Source organism: Oncorhynchus mykiss, chromosome 2 (genome assembly GCF_013265735.2).
Source record: "Oncorhynchus mykiss isolate Arlee chromosome 2, USDA_OmykA_1.1, whole genome shotgun sequence".
NCBI lineage: Eukaryota > Metazoa > Chordata > Actinopteri > Salmoniformes > Salmonidae > Oncorhynchus > Oncorhynchus mykiss.
This window is the reverse complement of record NC_048566.1, coordinates 27,286,344-27,304,446: the sequence shown is the minus strand read 5'-3', so window position 1 is coordinate 27,304,446 and position 18,103 is coordinate 27,286,344. Positions and strand designations below refer to the sequence as shown.

Sequence of the window (18,103 nt, the reverse complement as noted above, 5' to 3'; positions counted from 1 at the left end):
TACAGGAAAAGGAGGGCCGAACGCCCCCATTCACATTGACGGGGCTGTAGTGGAGCGGGTCGAGAATTTCAAGTTCCTTGGTGTCCACATCACCAACAAACTATCATGGTCCAAACACACTAAGAAAGTTATGAAGAGGGCATGACAACGCCCTTTCCCTCTCAGGAGAAAGAAAAGATTTGGCATGGGTCCCCAGAACCTCAAAAAGTTCTACAGCTGCACCATCGAGAGCATCCTGATCGTTTGCTTCACCACCTGGTATGGCAACTGCTTGGCATCCGACTGCAAGGCGCTACATTGTGTACAGCCCAGTACATAACTGGGGCCAAGCGTCTTGCCATCCAGGACCTATATACTAGGCGTGTCAGAGGAAGGGCCAAAAAATTGTCAAAGACTCCAGTCACCCAAGTCATAGACTGTTCTCTCTGCTACCGCACGGCAAGATGCACCGGAGTGCCAAGTCTAGGTCCAAAATGCTCTTTAACAGCTTCTACCCCAAGCCATAAGACTGCTGAACAATTGATAAAATGGCCCCCCGGATTATTTATACTGACCCCCCCACACCTTTGTTTTTACACTGCTGCTACTTGCTGTTAATTATCTATGCAGTCACTTTACCTCTACCTACTTGTACAAATTATCTCTTTAGTAAATATTTTGTTAACTATTTCTTGAACTGCATTGTTGGTTAAGAGCTTGTAAGTAAGAATTTCAATGTAAGGTCTACACCGGTTGTATTTGGCACGTGTGACAAAAAACATTTGATTTGAATTCAACACAAATACAACAAACTAGTCAAGTTTTACACATTTTATTTCACCTGTAACAAAACAATGAAAATTTATGTAATTTAGTCAAGTTAAATATACAAACTTTTCTATAACATTCTTTCTTTGGCCAAACAATTCTCATGAATATTAAATATACAGTGTATTGAACACATTCACTAGGTAGAAAAACAATTAATGTACAAGATCTAATAGTTAAGCATAGTTTTGCAATCCATAACGGTTATTGACTTATTTGGTAGGCTCAGAGATTCAGAAAGAGTCTATCTAAGCCTCTAGTTGTTCACAGATTTGACTTCTACATTTCTGTACCTTGCTCCACACTTTGGAGGTTGCCACAGAAAGATCGGACAGTTGCCACCACTACAACCACATGCAAAGAGGTTGATCTTGTCTTGTCAGTAGTTTAAAGCACAGTTGTAAACAATAATATTAGCATAATCTTCAACAAGTAAGAGTTGATCAAACGTAATGTAAATGAGTAAAAACCCTGCTATCATTCATCACACATTAAACTGCCAATAACAACGTAATCTCAAGTGGACCTGAATGAAATATGAAACTGTAAGTCAAGAAACTTTAAACATGTCAAACAACTTTAGTTTTTAAAGAATTCAACATGTAATTAATTGCATTGATGTGCATTGAAGTCTTCAGTGAACAGTATCACAGTGAATGAGTTCCCATCTAATGACGAAATAGCTTATTCTACAGTGTCTTTGAGGCAAGAGTTTATTCTGGGCAGAGGACGAAGGAACGGTGCGGAAAACACTGCATGTGTAACATCACCGCTGTGACAGACTCCCATCTGCCAACAGGGCACCTTCTTGGTGGCCAGGTGTCGACGGGCGTGCTTGGCCAGGTGGTCGCTACGCATGAAACGGCTGTGGCACATGGGGCAGGCGAAACGCTTCTCTCCCGTGTGGGTTCTACGGTGGCGTGATAGCTCATCGGATCGAGCGAAGCGTCTCTCACAGCCGTCCCACCTGCATTTGAAAGGTTTCTCACCTGAGCAGAACACATAGAGGAAAGACTAGTGTTACAGCAGGACACACACACAGTCAGCCATACAGGCTAAGAGGGTGATTACCTGACCTTGTTGTTACGGTATATAAGGAGGTCTTTGAACGTTGTGGCTTTAGTGCAATTACAGCACCAATAAGGTAGCAAGAGGAAGCCAAAGAAAAGAACACCAACTTAAAAAAAAAACCTGAGATAAACTCTGTTGTTATTCCTACAATATGTAATGCTTGTGTTACTTGTAAACAAAAAGGCCACTACCTGAATTTGTAACATTTAAACCACACTCGCCACAAGCCCTGTCTTACCTGTGTGAGTCCTCATGTGAGCCTTGAGGTGGGAGCTCTTAAAGTAGGTCTTGCCACAGTCCTCGTGGGGGCAGATATGGCTGCGGACTCTGGACACCTCAGCAGGCTGCAGGCTGCTCCGCTGGACCACTGAGGTGAAGCCTGGCGCTGGGGCGATGGCTGGCAGCTTGGTGCCACCAGATGTCAGCACTGACGGCTGGATCCCGACAACTGGCCGGGGAACCAAGAAGATGATAGGGCCCTTTGTCACCTGGTCACCCATGAAGAAGAATGAAGGAGGACCAACTGCTGCTGACTGTTGTTGGTGACTGGTTGCCGCCACCATGGTGGTGGTAACCATTGGAATATGACTGTTCGTTGCAATTGGCACAACAGGTAGTATCTGGCAATAAACCGGAACAGGAGAAACCCTACAGTTGACAGGGGACACCGATGTAGGTTGGTGGAATTTACCAACAGAGGCTGGCAGAGTTACAGTAACCGGAGCCTGGATGGCAGCCGGTTCAGCAGAGGAGTCAAGGGGTGTCATGTTCCCTTTGGAGCCCCTGCCAGATAGCCTATCTGCCAGGGGGTTGTTGATGCTGTCTGGGCTTGGCTGGGGCTGGGGAGGCAGGGGTTGGTTTAGTCTCTGCTCCAGGGGGGCGGCTGGACAGATGCTCCAGCTGCAGTGTTGTGCGTCTGCAGTGTGACGGATCACACTGGTGGCCTGTGATCGGGGCTGGCTGACCATCTGTGGCTGTGTCAAGCCTTGCTGTGCTGGCTGTGGGTTATGTCTCTGGCACCAGGAGGTCTGTACTGTCTCTGGAGCAGGATGACTGTGAATGGCCTCAAAGTTTGGCGGGCTGTATGGCGGGGTCATACACTGAGACAGAGGGGGGAAAAAACCTGAAGTGGTTACGAAACGATATAGTCTCTACATTGTGTGAGGTTATATTTATTACATTTCACTTAGTATGGAGGATTATCACAGTGAATGCATGTGACAGAACTTGAGAGAACACACACAAAGTAACACAGGAAATTTACCAGAGACTCACAAACCTCAGCCGGGTCAAATGAGAGATGAGAGTCATCCTCTGAGAAGTCAGGGGAAGGGGTCAGAGGTCGGAACTGTCTATGCTTGAAGCTCCTGGAAGTCCTGGCTTTCCAGTGGGTGTTCATAAACATAAGAGCCTCCACCGCCTCCATGTCTCCCACGGCCATAGGGTGACACTGGGACTCTTCATGGTTCTGACTGCCAGGATAGTACAGCTCATCAACTTCCACAGTGTCACTCTGTTAGCAGATAAAGGAATATACACTGAGTGTACAAAACATTAAGAACACCTGCTCTTTCCATGATATTGACTGATCAGGTGAATCCAAGTGAAAGCTATGATCTCTTATTAATGTCACTTGTTAAATCCACTTCAATCAGTGTAGATGAAGGGGAGGAGACAGGTTAAAGAAGGTTTTTTAAGCCTTGAGATAATTGAGACATGGATTGTTTATACAGTGCCTTGCGAAAGTATTCGGCCCCCTTGAACTTTGCGACCTTTTGCCACATTTCAGGCTTCAAACATAAAGATATAAAACTGTATTTTTTTGTGAAGAATCAACAACAAGTGGGACACAATCATGAAGTGGAACGACATTTATTGGATATTTCAAACTTTTTTAACAAATCAAAAACTGAAAAATTGGGCGTACAAAATTATTCAGCCACTTTACTTTCAGTGCAGCAAACTCTCTCCAGAAGCTCAGTGAGGATCTCTGAATGATCCAATGTTGACCTAAATGACTAATGATGATAAATACAATCCACCTGTGTGTAATCAAGTCTCCGTATAAATGCACCTGCACTGTGATAGTCTCAGAGGTCCGTTAAAAGCGCAGAGAGCATCATGAAGAACAAGGAACACACCAGGCAGGTCCGAGATACTGTTGTGAAGAAGTTAATATAGAAAATATAACATTTGGGAGAGACAATCCTCCTTCCATCTTGGATTTACAGAGGTGTTTTTTACCTATCCTGTGTGTTCTATAATTGAGTCCAGTTGTTTATGAAAGGATTTAGGTATGAATACTGGGATGTTCTGATATAGGTAGAGCAGTTGTGGGAGGAAGACCATTTTAATGGCATTAATTATTCCGAGCAGAGAAATTGGGAGAGTTCTCCAAAGTAGTATGTTTGCTTTGAGTTTTTGTATCAGAGAGGGGAAATTCTCTTTAAATAGTAAGGAGTATTGTTTGGTAACTACAATTCCTAGGTAGGTACATTTTTCTGAAGATAACTTACATGGGAGATGTTCTAGCCAGGAGGTATTTTGCGACCGTATGGGCATTAATTCACTCTTGTTCCAATTTATTCTGTATCCCGAGAAGGTACCAAACAAATTGATCACATCAAGAATAGCTGGGATACTAGCCTGGGGTTCTGTTACATAGAGGAGGATGTCATCTGTGTATAGGGAGATCTTATTTAGAGTATCTTTAGTATTATAGCCGTGTATTGCTGCATGAGATCTAATCGTCTGAGCGAGCGGTTCGATAATTAGGGCGAAGAGCATAGGCGACAGCGCACAACCCTGCCTTGTCCCCCTGTTGAGGTTAAATCGGGGCGACAATGATTGGTTAGTGAGTATTCTGGCACAGGGGTTCCTATATAAAAGCTGGATCCAATTTATGAACCTATCTCCAATATTACATTTCTGTAGGACCTTGAATAGATAGGGCCACTCAACTTGGTCAAAGGCCTTTTCGGCGTCAAGAGATATGACGGCAAGGTCCACGTTGGGTAACCTCTGAGAATACATAATATTGAAGAGGCGCCTGAGATTGAAGAATGAGTTTCTGTTAGGGATAAAGCCGGTCTGATCCGAATGGACCAATTTGCCAAATAAAGTGCTAAGCCTGTTAGCCAGAGTTTTTGCTAAAATCTTTTGGTCTGTATTAAGGAGAGATATTGGTCTGTATGACCCTACCTCTTCTGGATCTTTACCCTTCTTATGTATAACTGTAATGAACGCTTCGTCCAAAGTAGAAGGGAGAGCTCCATCCTCATTGGCCTGAACCAACATTTTGTGCAGATAGGGAGAGAGCATGTTGCTGAATGTTTTATAGAATTCACCAGGGTATCCATCTGGGCCCGGGGTCTTGCCACTCTTTAGAGATTTAATTGTTTCTCGAATTTCATCAAGAGATATTTCCTTATTCAGGAAGTAAGAATCATCCTGGTTCAGGGCAGGAAGATTACAGTCCTCCAAAAATGTTTGCATAATTAAGGGGTTAGGATCCGCTTCAGATGTATATAGAGTCTCATAAAACTGCCGGAATCTGTCATTGATGTCTTTGGGGGAAGAGAGTAATTCCCCAGATGCAGATTTAACCCTGTGAATCATTCGGTCACTCACATTTTTTCGAAGTTGTCTGGCGAGTAATTTGTGTGGTTTGTCACCAAACTCAAAATATTTTTGCTTGGCATAGAGAAAAGATTTAGCAATTTTAGCTGAGAGAATCTGATTATATTCAAATTTTAAAGAGGTAATTTTTGTTATGTTTCTCCATAGATGGGTGGCTAGCATTCTCCCTATCCAGTAAGTGAATTTGTCCCTCCAGTTCTTCCAGTTTTCCTCTGTTTTGCCTACTCCTGGCAGCCTGAAAGGAGATGATACAGCCTCTCAGATAAGCCTTCAGTGTTTCCCACAATAATGCTGGGGAGGTCTCTGTGTTATCGTTGGTATCAAAGAAAAATGTAATTTGGTCTTTAAGATATTCACAGAATGTTGGTTCTGTGAGGAGCTGAGGATTCAACCTCCAGACCCTCTCGTTTGGTACAATGTCACCCAATCTCAGGGAGAAGGTGAGTGGACTGTGGTCCGAGATTATAATATCATGATACCTCACATTACAGCACATATGTCAGAGTCAAGGCCCGCGGGCCACATCCGGCCCGCAAGAAGGTTTTTTACGGCCCCTGGGATGATCTTGATTTATTATTAGAACCGGCCCGCAGCAAGCCGGCAGCCCGCAGATCTTTTACACGCACCAATACTACATTTCCCACAATGCAAAGGTGACGCACCGAGCAGTAGGCTGCTTCATTTCAATATTTATTGGCACAGCAGTCGTCAGCATCACAGTAAAATTAACTTTCAGATACCCATCAAAAATGGCAAAACGGAAGGTGGATACTGAGAACCGGGGGTTTCAAACAAGGTGGGAGTCGGAGTATATGTTCACGAAGGTAGCTGGAAAACCTGTGTGTCTTCTGTGTGGAGAAAGTGTGGCGGTACTGAAAGAGTATAATCTGAGACGACATTATGAAACGAAACACGCGGACAAAAACAAGAATATGGACATGGAACAAAGGCTACAAAAGGCAGAGGAATTAAAACGAGGCCTCAAATCTCGACAGGCTCTGTTCAAAAAAGCCAAATCACAAGGCCAGGCTGCTGTCAAGGCCAGTTTTATTTTGGCAGAAGAGATCGCTAAATCAGCCCGGCCATTTACGGAGGGGGATTTCATCAAAAACTGCATGATTAAAGTTTGTGACGAAGTTTGCCCAGAAAAAAGGCAACTCTTTTTAAATGTGAGTCTGAGCAGAAACACCATTGCCGAGAGAGTAGACCAGTTGTCCATCAATCTAAAAGAGCAGCTTGTGAAAAAGGGAAAAGATTTTATTGCATATTCCTTGGCTGTGGATGAGAGCACCGACATTTCTGACATTGCCCAGTTGTCAATTTTCATCCGCGGAGTGGACTCCAACCTAAGCGTGACAGAGGAGTTTTTGGCTTTACGTCCTATGCATGGCACAACTACGGGGCATGATTTGTATGAAGAGGTGTCAAGATGTGTAAATGAGATGGAGCTGCCTTGGGAAAAACTCGTGGGTTTGACAACCGACGGAGCACCTGCGATGTGTGGACACAGGAGCGGACTGGTGGCGAAGATACGGGAAAAGATGCAAGAGGAAAACGCGACAGGTGAGCTGACAGCTTATCATTGTATCATACACCAGGAAGCGTTGTGCGGTAAAGCCTTGAAAATGGAGCATGTAATGAGCATCATCACGCGCACAGTTAACTTTATCAGAGCCAAAGGTTTGAATCACCGCCAGTTCAAGGCATTTCTGACGGAGTTAGAAACGGAGCATGGTGATTTGCCTTATCACACAGAGGTGCGATGGCTAAGCCAGGGAAAGGTGCTTCAAAGATGTTTCGAGCTTCGTGAGGAGATTTGTCTGTTCTTGGACAGCAAAGGGAAAGACACAACACAACTCCGAGACGAAATGTTTCTGTGTGAAATGGCTTTTCTGTGTGACATTACGAGTCATCTGAATGCAATAAACTTGCAGCTGCAGGGTCGGGATCGTGTCATCTCTGATATGTACAGTACAGTGAAGGCATTTAAAACCAAACTGACTCTGTGGGAGACGCAGATGCGGAAAGAAAATTTGAGCCACTTTCCCAGCTGCCAGACCATGAAAGAGAAGCTCTCTACCAGTGCGTTCCCGAGCACACAGTTGGCTGATAAAATAGGTATGCTTGCCGCTGACTTTCGACGCCGATTTGCTGACTTTGAAGCACAAAAAAGCAGGTTGGAACTGCTCGGTAACCCATTTGCTGTTGACGTGGAAAGCTCACCACCAAACCTCCAAATGGAGTTGATTGACCTCCAATGCAATGATGCACTGAGGGCAAAATATGCGGCAGTGGGTGCTGCGGAGTTCGCCCGTTTCCTCCCCGGCACAATGCCCCAGCTGCGCATCCAGGCTGCTCAAACGTTGTCTATGTTTGGCAGCACATACCTGTGTGAACAACTGTTTTCTTTGATGAACCTGAACAAAACATCACACAGAAGTCGACTTACTGCTGAACACCTCCACTCAATTCTGAGGATTTCTTCAGCTCAGAGCCTTACCCCGAACATTGATGAACTTGTGGAAAAGATGGGACACCACCAAGTATCACCCTCAACCTCAAACAAGTGAACATTACTGTGCAATCACATATTTAGAGTTTTTACTCAGTTCAAGTTTAAAAGTTAAAATTTAATATTTGTTTTCACTGCATGTTACTTCTCCTTAAACAAAGTGTTGTTTTTGATTAATAGATTTTTGCACTTTATTTTTTTGTATTTCAATCCAATTATATTTTAAAAATATTTCAGTTGAGTGGATGATAGAAAATTGCTATTATTGTTTTTTCTTTGAAGTAAATTTAGCCCACTTTTGCTAAAATAGAAAATATAGTCTACTGATGGTGCCTTGAATACCGGTTTCTTTCATTTAATGTTCATGTTATGGGGATATTTATATAAAGGAAATTTGTCTTTTGTGTCTGTTGAAAATTAAAGATTACTGACAGAGCCATAAGAAAATATTGCTTTATTTATCTGATCATATTGTAATATATTTGTTAGGTTTTCAGTAGGTTCAATTAGGTTCACTAGACTATATGCGTCATTTAAAATTTTTTCAATGAACATTCGAACAGTCCGGCCCTCGTCTTGTAGCTGATTTTTTTATTTGGCCCTCCGTCCATTTGACTTTGACACCCCTGCATTACAGGTATAGGGGAGTAGTCTAGCATCCAACAAAAAGTAGTCAATTCGAGTGTAAACCTTGTGAACATGAGAGTAAAAGGAGTATTCCCTACCCGTAGGGTTAGCGATCCTCCATATATCAAATAAGTTTGAATTTTTTATGTAGGTATTCAAGAATTCGCTTGAATAGGAGGTAGGGGTTCGCCGGGTAGAGGATCTATCCAAATATTGGTCTAGCACACAGTTAAGGTCCCCTCCAATGACCAGGTTAGTATGGGAGATATCTGGAATCAGGGCAAGGACTCTTTTGAAAAAAGAGGGGTTGTCAATGTTTGGCCCATAGATATTTAGTAGAGTTACTGAGGTAGAGTGGATTTCTCCTATTGCGATCACATACCGACCCTCTTTATCCGCAATAGTGGTTTTATGTAGAAAGGGAATTCCTTTCCGTACCAGAATCGCTGTGCCTCTCGTTTTGGCAGAGAAGTTAGTGATACACTTGCCCCACCCACCTACACTTAAGTCTGCTATGAGAGTTATTCTTCAGATGGGTTTCTTGCAAAAATATAATATCAGACGAGAGTGCTTTCAAGTGGGCTAGGACCTTGCCCCTCTTAATTGGTTCGTTTAAACCCTTGACATTCCAGGAAGTGAATGTAAGCCCCGCCCTCCTCTCGTTTGTAGTTCCTATGGTGGCCTGCATACCATGTAACTTGATAAAAAGGTAAGAAAGCGCACCAAACCATCACGATCAGCATATGTAGCACCTACACCCGAGCAGTATCCAACCCACCCCTCCCCCCCTGCAAGCACCTTTACTTCCCACCCTGTTCCCCTAATTTCCCCAACATTTACCCCCCCATCAACCCACATTTAACAGGCATGTACAAACAGGAGAGAAAAAAAAGGAAAAATAAAAATAATAAACACATTGTCTGGCCGATGCCAAAAAAGCACGGCGTGACCTCGAACAAGAGGTAAAACAAAAATAAAATCCCAACAATACGTTCACCTCTCACTATCCTAGAACTTCTACTAACATATGAACTGAGGAGGCTCCCGCGAGTTAAGTGTTCAGTTAGCATCTAATAAACCTAAACCGAATAAGTTGCAACTTAAACATATTGCGCATTTAAGCGTCATCCTGGGTCAATCCCAGAGTTAAGCAAGATATAGCCTCAAGATTATATTGCTGAGCACTGCCGGTCAAAACATAAACCATCCGCAACCGACATAGTCAGCCGTACCTTTACATACTATGGGTCAGGAGATCGGAACAAGGATTTGTTAAATTAAACGTTCCCCCCATAAACAAAATATGTTTAATAAAAAATAAATACATATATATACATTTTATATATATATATATATATACAGTGCCTTGCGAAAGTATTCGGCCCCCTTGAACTTTGCGACCTTTTGCCACATTTCAGGCTTCAAACATAAAGATATAAAACTGTATTTTTTTGTGAAGAATAAACAACAAATGGGACACAATCATGAAGTGGAACGACATTTATTGGATATTTCAAACTTTTTTAACAAATCAAAAACTGAAAAATTGGGCGTGCAAAATTATTCAGCCCCTTTACTTTCAGTGCAGCAAACTCTCTCCAGAAGTTCAGTGAGGATCTCTGAATGATCCAATGTTGACCTAAATGACTAATGATGATAAATACAATCCACCTGTGTGTAATCAAGTCTCCGTATAAATGCACCTGCACTGTGATAGTCTCAGAGGTCCGTTAAAAGCGCAGAGAGCATCATGAAGAACAAGGAACACACCAGGCAGGTCCGAGATACTGTTGTGAAGAAATTTAAAGCCGGATTTGGATACAAAAAGATTTCCCAAGCTTTAAACATCCCAAGGAGCACTGTGCAAGCGATAATATTGAAATGGAAGGAGTATCAGACCACTGCAAATCTACCAAGACCTGGCCGTCCCTCTAAACTTTCAGCTCATACAAGGAGAAGACTGATCAGAGATGCAGCCAAGAGGCCCATGATCACTCTGGATGAACTGCAGAGATCTACAGCTGAGGTGGGAGACTCTGTCCATAGGACAACAATCAGTCGTATATTGCACAAATCTGGCCTTTATGGAAGAGTGGCAAGAAGAAAGCCATTTCTTAAAGATATCCATAAAAAGTGTTGTTTAAAGTTTGCCACAAGCCACCTGGGAGACACACCAAACATGTGGAAGAAGGTGCTCTGGTCAGATGAAACCAAAATTGAACTTTTTAGCAACAATGCAAAACGTTATGTTTGGCGTAAAAGCAACACAGCTGAACACACCATCCCCACTGTCAAACATGGTGCATCATGGTTTGGGCCTGCTTTTCTTCAGCAGGGACAGGGAAGATGGTTAAAATTGATGGGAAGATGGATGGAGCCAAATACAGGACCATTCTGGAAGAAAATCTGATGGAGTCTGCAAAAGACCTGAGACTGGGACGGAGATTTGTCTTCCAACAAGACAATGATCCAAAACATAAAGCAACATTTACAATGGAATGGTTCAAAAATAAACATATCCAGGTGTTAGAATGGCCAAGTCAAAGTCCAGACCTGAATCCAATCGAGAATCTGTGGAAAGAACTGAAAACTGCTGTTCACAAATGCTCTCCATCCAACCTCACTGAGCTCGAGCTGTTTTGCAAGGAGGAATGGGAAACAATTTCAGTCTCTCAATGTGCAAAACTGATAGAGACATACCCCAAGCGACTTACAGCTGTAATCGCAGCAAAAGGTGGCGCTACAAAGTATTAACTTAAAGGGGCTGAATCATATTGCACGCCCAATATTTCAGTTTTTGATTTGTTAAAAAAGTTTGAAATATCCAATAAATGTTGTTCCACTTCATGATTGTGTCCCACCTGTTGTTGATTCTTCACAAAAAAATACAGTTTTATATCTTTATGTTTGAAGCCTGAAATGTGGCAAAAGGTCGCAAAGTTCAAGGGGGCCGAATACTTTCGCAAGGCACTGTATATATATATACATACATACACACACACATACACACACATACATACATAAATATATACACATATACATACACATACACACACATACACACATATACACACATACATACATAAATATATACACATATACATACACATATACATACACACATACATACACACATATACACACATATATATATATATATATACACATACACACACATATACATACATATACATGTATGTATACATACCCACACAAAAAAATCATATATAAAAATATATATTTAAAGAATATGTATATACATCCATATGCACATATACACATACAAACATTCATACCCCAGAATAACAATCTACACTGATTTAAAATATACACATACATAATACTAAAATGCTAAGAGAAAATAGTAATAAAGTACAAATAGTAATTATATGTACGCACACCTACACAGACATAAGCACTACAGAGGGCTGGTGGGACTCTAGTCGGGAGAGAGGCCCACGGCCAGACAAAGGCAGAACGGCACAAAACATCAACTTGCTACCAGGTGTCTGCCCCCTCCCAACCATCACCCACAGTCCCCTGCAAGCAATAAATAAATGGTATGGTAGTAAGAATAATGTAAGGATTGTAAAATAAATAACGAAACAAAAACAAAAGTGGGGGAGTATAAGTATATCCGTCCGAAGGTGTCAGTGATCAAACCTGGAAGTAAAAAATATGCATCGCTGGGCACAGCCGGGATGAAAGTGAATGTAACGTTAATTGAGAGCTCTGACCGCCATCCATTGGTCTGCTCAGCGTCTTACATGTTCGGTAGCCCTTCTTGAGCCCGTTTAATACGTTTTCACCCAATATGGTATAGTATGGATTCGAGTCCATGAGCAGACCCTAACACGCAATAACAAGGCACTCTAACCTGTACGGGGGATTGGTGTATATCCCCGGATAAACTTCTCTGCGTCCAAAACCGAGGAGAGCCAAATCTTCTCACCGGAAGGCGGGGTAATTCTTAGTCTTGCAGGGAAGAGTAAGGCTGGGCGAAGATGGAGTTTGTAGAGTTTGGTCATGACATCTCTGTAGTCGGCGCGATGCTTTGCCACATCGGGCGCATAATCCTCATAGACACGGAATGGATGCCCTTTATGTGACAGGTTGCCCATCATTCGAGCTTCACGCAGGATAAGATCCTTGGTCTTGAAACTGTGACAACAGATGATTACTGGGCGAGGACGTTTGCCCGGTCCAGGCACTGGGACAAGGGAGCGATGTGCGCGGTTCAGCTGGGGATCCGAATCCAAAACATCCGATCCCATTGCATCCTTCAATAGCTTGGCGAAGAAGTCGGTGGGGCGAGAGCCCGCCTCTACCCCCTCTGCCAGACCAACAACGCGAAGGTTATTACGTCTGGATCGGCCCTCCAGGTCCACCACTTTCACAGAAAGCCTCTGCACAGTATCCTGCAATGACGTGCATAGCTTCTCTAACTCGTCGATCCTACCAGCGTTGAATTCAGAAGCTTTCTCAAGGTCCACAATACTCTGGCCATGCGAAGCGACCGTTCGAATGATGCTCTCGATTTTGGTGTCCAGTTCAGCAATAGTGGCCTTAAGATCCTCAGCTATAGCAACACGTAGCTCCCCCAAAGCCCGAGTAAGTTCTGTAAGTGTCACATTGTTGCATGTGCCTCCCGCCATGTCTGTCTCGTTGTTTAGTGGGGAGTAGGCCTCCGCTGTGGATTTATTGTCTTTTGGTCGCTTATTACTCGGCATTTTCATATAAAAAGTTACAATCTTGTATTAGAAAGAAACGTTTGTTGTAAAAAGTGCCATAAAGTAGGTTAAATGAGATTATTTCGCAAAAAAGTTGCAGGAGCCTCTCACGCACAGCCGTTCACTCCAACATGCTAGCTCTGCCATCTCCTGCCGGGCCTGCTTTTCTTCAGCAGGAACAGGGAAGATGGTTAAAATTGATGGGAAGATGGATGGAGCCAAATACAGGACCATTCTGGAAGAAAACCTGATGGAGTCTGCAAAAGACCTGAGACTGGGACGGAGATTTGTCTTCCAACAAGACAATGATCCAAAACATAAAGCAAAATCTACAATGAAATGGTTCAAAAATAAACATATCCAGGTGTTAGAATGGCCAAGTCAAAGTCCAGACCTGAATCCAATCGAGAATCTGTGGAAAGAACTGAAAACTGCTGTTCACAAATGCTCTCCATCCAACCTCACTGAGCTCGAGCTGTGTGCAAGGAGGAATGGGAAAAAATGTCAGTCTCTCGATGTGCAAAACTGATAGAGACATACCCCAAGCGACTTACAGCTGTAATCGCAGCAAAAGGTGGCGCTACAAAGTATTAACTTAAGGGGGCTGAATAATTTTGCACGCCCAATTTTTCAGTTTTTGATTTGTTAAAAAAGTTTGAAATATCCAATAAATGTCGTTCCACTTCATGATTGTGTCCCACTTGTTGTTGATTCTTCACAAAAAAAATACAGTTGTATATCTTTATGTTTGAAGCCTGAAATGTGGCAAAAGGTCGCAAAGTTCAAGGGGGGCGAATACTTTCGCAAGGCACTGTATGTGCCATTCAGAGGGTAAGTGGGCAAGACAAAATATTTCAGTGCCTTTGAACAGGGTATGGTAGTAGGAACCAGGCGCACCGGTTTGTGTCAAGAAATGCAACGCTGCTGGGTTTTTCACGCTCAACAGTTTCCCATGTGTATTAAGAATGGTCCACCATCCAATGGACATCCAGCCAACTTGACACAATTGTGGGAAGCATTGGAGGCAACATGGGCCAGCATCCCTGATACAGGACCATTGAGGCCCAGTTTGCTACTTTTGTGGTAAAATTATATATATTTGTTTTATTCTGATTTTTCAGGCGGTGCTGCAGCACCCTCAGCACCCCTACTTACCGCGGCTTTGGTTGTGAGGGGAAAAGGAGGGGTGCAACTCAATATTAGGAAGGTGTTCCTAATGTTTGGTATACTCATGTATGTCATCATAATGTCATGTACCTAGTCCCTGTGATCCATAATTATCCTTTCTCCAAAGACATACAAGCTCATTAGACATTAGTTGAAAGGTGATATTATAAATATCAAAAGTTTAAAGTGAAATATGAAATGATTTTTGTCAATTACTTTTCCGTCCATAAAGAAGCAAAGAAAATTATGATTGGAACAACTCTCATTATTCTTCAGCTGGTTAATAAACACAATGCTCATGCTGTGTCAGTAGCTTTTCTCTATACACTTCAGTAAATCTTTAGATACCTTACATAATTGATTTACTTGTCAACCAATACTAACAGAATATGTAAATCAGGGATTGTCAACTGGCCTATTTGTAGGCTTCAGGATCATGGTAAAATTTCTAAATTTGGTTGTGCATCAGCAGTTTTTCTCTTGATATGTCAGTCACTGACAGTCACTCAATTAGCAATGTCTGCTAACAATTTTTTGAATGCTAATTTAGTCTAGCCAACTATCTAAACATAGTAATCATGGCCGAATACCAACTGGGTACAGAAGGCACGTGCCCTAACCTCCAGGGGGCCCCCATTGATTTTGTTAGTCACTCTCACTCAGAAATCATATAAACATAGCATTAGTCATTGCAAACTGTGTAGAATTGCAGGAAATTCACTTTAAAACTGCTCAAATCTCTCTCCGCCCCATTGAAAAATGAGTAGAATTGCATGAAATTTGTTAGAAAATGTTGACATTTTCTCTCTGCCCTATGAGAAATGTGTTGCAGAAAACTTGCTTTAAAACTGAAACATTTACTCTGTTTTTATTTAACTAGGCAACTCAGTTAAAAACAAATTCTTATTTTACAATGACCGCTGGGCCAATTGTGCACCACCCTATGGGACTGCTGATCACAGCTGGTTGTGATACAGCCCAGGATTGAACCAGGGTCTGGAGTGACGCCTCTAGCACTGAGATAGACCACTGCGCCACTAAGGAGCCCCTTTGTGCAACGGCAAACGGTATAGAATTGCAATAAATTAACTTTAAAACTAAAAAAATGTATCTCTGCTGTCAAGTAAACAAGTAACATGTTTTGCTCGCATAGGGCCCCGAAAAGGCTAGGGCCAGCCCTGGCTACTGGTATAATACATTTACTATAGTGAAGAGAGTTCAGTCATTTAACTTCACAAATGGATTGATTGCTCAAATCAGTTGACTGCATGTGTGGGTATGGATGTGGTTACGCAGAACCGCCAGCCACTGCGGCCCCTCATGAGGAGTTCAGAATTTGTGCCCCCCCTCCAACAAATTCAACTAAATCTCAACATCCACTTATTATTACTAAACAGATCTCAAAAAGTTCTGTTTACATTCTAGACGTATTTCAAAGAGATAGATGCACTTTAAAAAATAAATAAACAACATTTCATCATCTAACATCACCCTAACGTTAGTGATTTCCTAAAAGCCTTCAGTGAGAATGAGGATTGTAGCTACTTACATTGTTGTGGCGCTCGACAAAGGACGACATACATTTTCTCATATTCGAAGACAATGTATCGAATGTAACTTCACTGTGTTAATGAAGTGATGTGTGACAGTCGGACTTGTGGTAAATGTTACAATAGATGTTTCCCTTTTCCTTTTTCTAGTTCCATTCAGCCATCATTTCAAATACAGTGGATACAGAGGGGCCGGTCTCTACTTTCAGCCAATCAGACACAAAGGTGTGCAAGACAGGAACCAATAGGAGAAGAATCAACGCGTGATCAGGGGCTGATGTGGTCCGTGGAAACAGCGTGGTACACAACAGCATCAGCGTGTGAAAATAACGCTGCGAATCCTCCTATCCGGAGTTGAGTGAGGGACATAAAACCCCTAACATGACTAATTGCCGAATTTTGGAAGATCTCAGTTTTTCCAGTCTACTGAACTACATCTGATGATACTTTTGTTGTTATATTATATTACATCCGTTTACACACATTATATTGTTTTTACTTCCTTTTTTTTAAACATTCCTTTTTTTAAAGTCAAGAAGACTTTACTTTTAAAGACTAAATGAAAATCTAGCAACTCAAAGATTGTGTGTTCAAAACCAATGTTGGATCTCTTCAGCATTTTAGCTAATTATCAACTTTGCAACTACCTACTACTTTTTAGCTACTTTGCAACTACTTAGCATGTTAGCTAACCATTCCCCTAACCACAACCCTTTTAGCTAACCCTTTCCCAAACCTTAACCCTTTTAGCTAACTCCTAACCTTAACCCCTAGAGCTAACGTTAGCCAGCTAGCTAACGTTGTCCTTAGTACCCACCTAGCTAACTTTAGCCACAACAAATTGGAATTCGTAACATATCATACTTTAAGCAAATTCCAAACTTTGTACATTTTGCAAATTCGGAACATGTTGTATGAATTGCAGTTCATAACATTACATGTGAAGTGTAATTCATAACATATCGTTTGAAATGGATGATGGACATCCACAAATTAACACATACCATACAAAATATAAGATATCATACTAAATGGATTGTCTCAGATTTACAAACAGATACAGAATAATACTAAATGCTCTGAGACCACATTGCATATACAATATCTGATTTGGATATCTGGTTTCCAACAACAGGAGAGTTGCTGGTTTGAATCCCAGCTGACAGGAACAATCTGGTGGGAGTTCAAGTGTTCCTGTCATTGTCCCCTTGAGCAAGACACTTAACTCTACCTGCTACAGACAAAAGCTCTTTTACATTATTCCCTTTAACCTCAAGGGATTTAAACATGGATAGATAAAGGCTAAATTGTATTTATCTAGGCAAGTCAGTTAAGAAAACATTTTTATTTACAATGACGGCCTACCGGGGAAGGTTAACTGCCTTGTTCAGGGGCAGAACGATATATTTTTACCTTGTCAGCTCAGGGATTTGATTCAGCAACCTTTCGGTTACTGGCCCAGCGCTCTAACCACTAGGCTACCTGCCACCCCAATGTGGCTGTGTACAGAGAGAGACATCACCCTATTAAGTGTCTGCAGTTTTTGGACTGCTGCCCTCAGTAGGTCTGGTAGAGTGTTCTATCTTGCCAACAGAGATGGGGGGGGGGGGGTTATCTGTTCCCTGTATGGATAAGGTAAGTGTCAGATGTCTAGACGTTCCTCCACGGGTCAGAGACTGGGAACAATGGGAGGCTGCAGACAGAGACAATAGTGACACATACACACAGACTGCCTCCCAAAAGGCCCCCTGTTCCCTTAACAATGCACAACTTTTGACCAGGGCCCATAGGCTAGTGCACTATACAGAAAATAGGGAGCTATCTGGTACACAACCACTGCCAGGCTTCACGGCATCTCCAGGCCTCTGGGTGGTGGTACTGTCTATCTGACACTGAATTATACATTTTAACATCTTACCTCCGTTAAAATAACTGACTATAAATCAAATAATAAAATATTTGATTCAGTCCAGTCAGTTGTGACTCACTGAACTATTTCC

The 18,103-nt window shown here is 42.3% G+C and overlaps 1 protein-coding gene across 2 annotated transcripts; it reads right to left on the bottom strand.

The window, feature by feature from the left end:
- Window positions 1-802: 802 nt before the first annotated feature.
- On the bottom strand, window positions 803-16,275 carry LOC110485466 (Krueppel-like factor 10). 2 transcript variants are annotated; one of them, XM_021556549.2, is made up of 4 exons: window positions 16,103-16,275; window positions 3,143-3,391; window positions 2,117-2,978; window positions 803-1,796 (listed from the first exon to the last, which is right to left on the bottom strand). In XM_021556549.2, exons 1-4 carry the CDS (start codon window positions 16,142-16,144, stop codon window positions 1,492-1,494), a joined length of 1,458 nt encoding a protein of 485 aa, XP_021412224.2. In that variant the 5' UTR covers window positions 16,145-16,275; the 3' UTR covers window positions 803-1,491. The 2 variants fall into 2 exon arrangements, with proteins under 2 accessions (XP_021412224.2, XP_021412230.2); XM_021556555.2 differs by having other exon boundaries at window positions 3,158-3,391.
- Between the last annotated feature and the right edge of the window lie 1,828 nt (window positions 16,276-18,103).